The 4,626-nt window shown below is 32.6% G+C and overlaps 1 protein-coding gene across 2 annotated transcripts; it reads left to right on the top strand.

Moving 5' to 3' along the window:
• The first annotated feature begins 385 nt into the window (after positions 1 to 385).
• Positions 386 to 3,955, top strand: LOC137823000 (chorismate mutase 2-like). 2 transcript variants are annotated; one of them, XM_068628065.1, is made up of 6 exons: positions 386 to 434; positions 1,136 to 1,417; positions 2,545 to 2,631; positions 2,705 to 2,848; positions 2,987 to 3,079; positions 3,665 to 3,955. In XM_068628065.1, exons 2-6 carry the CDS (start codon positions 1,178 to 1,180, stop codon positions 3,896 to 3,898), a joined length of 798 nt encoding a protein of 265 aa, XP_068484166.1. In that variant the 5' UTR covers positions 386 to 434; positions 1,136 to 1,177; the 3' UTR covers positions 3,899 to 3,955. The 2 variants fall into 2 exon arrangements, with proteins under 2 accessions (XP_068484166.1, XP_068484165.1); XM_068628064.1 differs by having other exon boundaries at positions 390 to 1,417.
• The last annotated feature ends 671 nt before the right edge of the window (positions 3,956 to 4,626 follow it).

Below are 4,626 nucleotides of genomic sequence, written 5' to 3'. Positions count from 1 at the left end.
AGAAAGAAATAATCAATCAATAAATACTAGAATCATAATAGACAAAGACAAAATAATAGTTATTCACTTTTATAAAGAGAAACAACTAAGTATTAAAAAAAACACAATTAATATTAACATTTTCTATAACAGAGGTATCCATATCCTTTAATATTCATAATTTTATCTTCCTAAACAAATTAATTGTCATGAACACCAGTTGTTATTTAAGATTGATTTCATCCACCATTGATCCAATTTAGGAAAAAAAAGCTTTTTTTTCAAAGGTTTTAAATTACCCTATTTTCATACTTTTGCTTAGTTTAGCACACGGTTTCAGCCTGTCACACACCCAGTTTTAATGAAAGATTATGCAATAAATAGCTTCTTTATTTTCTTTTCTTTTCCAGGGAAAGTGCTGGATTGAAAAAAGGCAACATTTTCTCATTGTTCAGGTATCAATTTCTCATTCTCTTCTTGGAATAAAATCTAGCTCCATTCCTAATCCGGATCACCATAGTGCAATAAATAAGTTGGATTTGTTCATTGAAAAAACAAATGATTAATGACCATTGTGTTAACTCATTCATTCTCATAAACCAAACTTTATAATACAATTCAATATTATAAACTTTTTTTTCCATGCATTGACAATTTGTGCCGAATTTTCCCATAAAAAAAAAAATCCAATATAGCATTAACCTGTGATTATTAATGAAACGTATGGTATTTATATGAAAACCGAGAAGAAGAAACGAAGGAATGGAAGATAAGATGGTTTCGTGCAACGTGGTAATTAATTCACATGTGTGGCTCAAACGGTTCTCTTTCTCTTTTTCTTCCACTTTTTGTTTATCGTCTATTTCGAAATACCATGAAGTTCAGACATTTTTTTTCCTCTATGTTTTTTCATTAAATAAACGCATAAAGCAATTTTGTCTTTTTGTTCCACAGTGTCATGCATACAATTAATACTACAAATACTTTCCGTTTGAGTTTGATTCCCAAATTAATAAAGACATAACGGGTAGCCTTGACCATTGAATTGACCTTGCCGTTTCACACGTATAATAAGACATCATTGTTTTCTGTGTGTTTTCTAATCAAACGTTGTTGTTTTCTGTTAACGGGTGTGTGTTCTCTTCCATTTGTGGAGTCTTAAAACAATCAGAAAAGTTTCTTTGACGCCACGAATAAGATGATGCTTCGGTTCCTCGTGTCGCTTCTCGTGTTGGCGAGTTGCAAAATAGCGAAAGCAGAGACCACAGTAGCTTCAGCAAGAGCGTCTCTGGTTAGACAAGAAGACACCATCATATTTGCTTTGATTGAGAGATCCAGATTTCCTTTGAATTCCCCAACCTACAATCAGAACTACACTTCCGTTCAAGATTCAATTCTTGACTTCGTCGTTCACAACACTGAGGCCGTTCAATCCAAGGTACCTTTTACTTCACCTTAGTCTTTTTCTTTTACTTTGTGTTAACGTTGAATGTGCTGAACGAAACTCGGACACTTTTCTGAAATGATGTGTCGGTGTCCGATGAGTATCGGACACTGACACTCGTATGACACCTGTAGGACACGTATCCCGTGAAGTGTCTAATTAAAAAAGTATTTGCTAGATTTTTTTGACAATTTTAGTACGGTTCTAACACAATTTTTTTTTTAAAACATTAATTTTCTCAAAATTCAAACTTTATTGTATAAATTGTTATTATGATTATAAAAATAAGAAACAAATCCATGTGAATCATGAAAAAACATCTTTTTGTTTCAAAAAATAATATGGAATATACTTGAGCACATAAATCTGTTCTCGAACTAGTTTGGGGACTGGGAGAATTATTGTCTTCAGATATCACTCGGTCGGTCTCCTCGGTCTCCTCGCACGTTCTTCCTTTTATCTTCCTAGCCGAACGACTCCTCAGACTGGTGGGGTGGTGGGGTACCTGCAGATGACACTCCAACGCTCAAGTCAGTGAGGTATCGTATTCGGATGGTTAGAATACTGTAGATAATGACGTACCTTCTTCTTTGGAATGCGTGATATTTATATTACCTTGATGGGGCCCTTGCTGTTGGGCCGGATTAGGGGTTGTTTAGTGATTAGGGTTGGATTAGGCCGTTTCCTACCCATGGGTTAGCCTTTGCTAATCGAGTCAACCTTTAACTTGAGCACCTTATCTCGGTCGACCATATATGACACGTGGTCGACCTCCTACATTAAAGTAGGGTCTTGACGCATGGGTTGATCGGGTCCGTAGACCGGTCGGTCATCCCAGTACAAAATCTTTATTGTCAATTTATATAATTCATAATTATATAATATATAGATTCTGTGTCTCCGTGTTCTATATTTTAGAAATTTTACATATCTTTGTGTTCGTGTCGTGTTGTATTCATGTCCGTGTTCAGTCTTACATAGACTGAACGTTGATTGTTGATTTTACTGTTGTAATTGTCGTTGTAGATAGTTTAATAAAAGCCTTGTCAGAATAATTGTTAATATACTTGATACCAAGGCTTGCCATTTTGTTTTTGTTTTGATTTGATGGTATGTTGCAGGCAGGTAGATACACTAATCCTGAAGAAATTCCTTTCTCCACAAAAAGTTTACCACCCTCGGTTGTGCCACATTGCCCCTTCTCACAAGTAATTTCAAAAACTGGTGCATGATTTGCTACTTAATTAGTGGAAAAAGGATCTACTCAAATATTGTTTTTAGTTTTTGCATCCTGCAGCTGCTTCGATTAACATAAACAAGGACATTTGGAAACTGTACTTTAGTGATCTGCTTCCACTGTTTGTTGCTTCCGATGATGATGGCAACTATGCACAAACTGCTGCTGCCGATCTTACGTTGTTGCAGGTGAGATTTCATGTCTAAGGTCTTTTATCAGTAAGTTCATGGGTGATGAAGTTATGCAGAACAACGAATGTGTTCTTCTAAAATAGAGTTGGTTGTTACTTGGCATACCATTTATTTTATTCCATAAAATATCTGCAGGCCATCTCCAGAAGGATTCATTATGGAAAATTTGTAGCTGAGGCCAAATTTAGAGAAAATCCTAAAGCCTTTGAGCCTTCAATTCGTGCCAAGGTATATATAATGTTTTCATTCTTAATCATTGTAGTGGCTAGATAGTGATGGAGAGTGTGCTGATGCGAGTTAAGTAGTGAAGCTTGTGATATGAAGCTCAGATACTCATATATCGAACACTGACACTAGTATAACACGGATTTGGAAAGTGTTTAATTCAAAAAAATATTTGTTGGATTTCTAACAATTCTAGTACGGTTTTAACACAATTTTGAAAAGGGAAAATATATATTTTTTTTTAAAAAACTCAAACTTACTGTATCAATTTTTATAATGATTACAAAAATAAGAAACAAATCTTTTTGAACCAGTCATGAAAAACATTTTTCTCTCCAAAAAATAATCTGAAACATACTTGTGCACATAAATTTTTATTATCAATTTATATAACTCATAATTATATAATATATAGATATGTGTCCCTGTATATTATACGGATGTTCGTGTCCGTGCTCATGTCATATCAGTGTTGGTGTGAGTGTCTATGCTACCTAGCTTGTGAATACCTACCTTAATTTCAAGCAAATATTTGGTTATTGGTCATTACCAAGGTTTTAAATTTCAAAATGTTTGGTTGTTGTGCAGGACAGGGAAACATTGTTGAAATTATTGACACTTAAGAAGGTTGAAGAGATGGTGGTGAAGAGGGTTGAAAAGAAGGCCATGGTGCTTGGGCAGGACGTGAACATTGACAATGATATAAAAAAGGGAGGAAAATACAAGGTTGATCCATCAATTGCTTCTATGTTGTACCAGAAATGGTTGATACCCCTCACAAAAAATGTTGAACTTGAATACTTACTGAAACGCTTCGAATGAAGCCTTCTCAACGCAATCAGTTTAAGAAAATAATATCGTGTTATCGTTAATTTAAAATATCAGTTTCTTATTTGCTCATTAACTGCCAAATTCTTAGGATGTCAGTTTAGAAAATAATGTTATATAACATTTAGTTTGATTTAGTTTGTGTTTGGATTGAGGAGAAGATATTTGAGGATTTGAGACAGTGGATGTGTGAGAAGAAAGTGTGAAGAAAGTGAGATTGTTTAGATTAGAGTATGTTAGGGTGGATGGGTAAGGAAAGTCGGAATTTGTGGGTGATGAAATCGTTTTGAAGTTTTTTTAACTTTTTTTTAAAGTTTAAAATGTAACTTTACAAATTTATCTTTGTATTTAAAAATATTTAATTAATGAAATATTTTTATGTATATTTGAGTTAATTAAAATATTTTAAATTATTTTTGGTACAATTGAATAAGTTATTTCGATACCGTTAAATAATTATTTTTGAAAAAAATACGAGTTACTTAATATGATCGAAACATGAAAATAATCATAAAAATAATATTATGTAAACATATACAAGTTTATTGTTATATTTATTTATACATTTTGAAAGTTTTTTATATTCATTGATTTAGATTGTATGTAGATACATAACTATGTAGATATTTTATAATAAAAAAATATTATATATGGAGTAAATTGTACAACAAAATTATTTATAAAGAAGAGAAAATATATAGAATAAAGTATAAAATATCATA

This window comes from Phaseolus vulgaris, chromosome 9 (genome assembly GCF_000499845.2).
Source record: "Phaseolus vulgaris cultivar G19833 chromosome 9, P. vulgaris v2.0, whole genome shotgun sequence".
NCBI lineage: Eukaryota > Viridiplantae > Streptophyta > Magnoliopsida > Fabales > Fabaceae > Phaseolus > Phaseolus vulgaris.
Note: the sequence above shows the minus strand (reverse complement) of the source record. Positions and strands in the feature narration are given on the sequence as shown.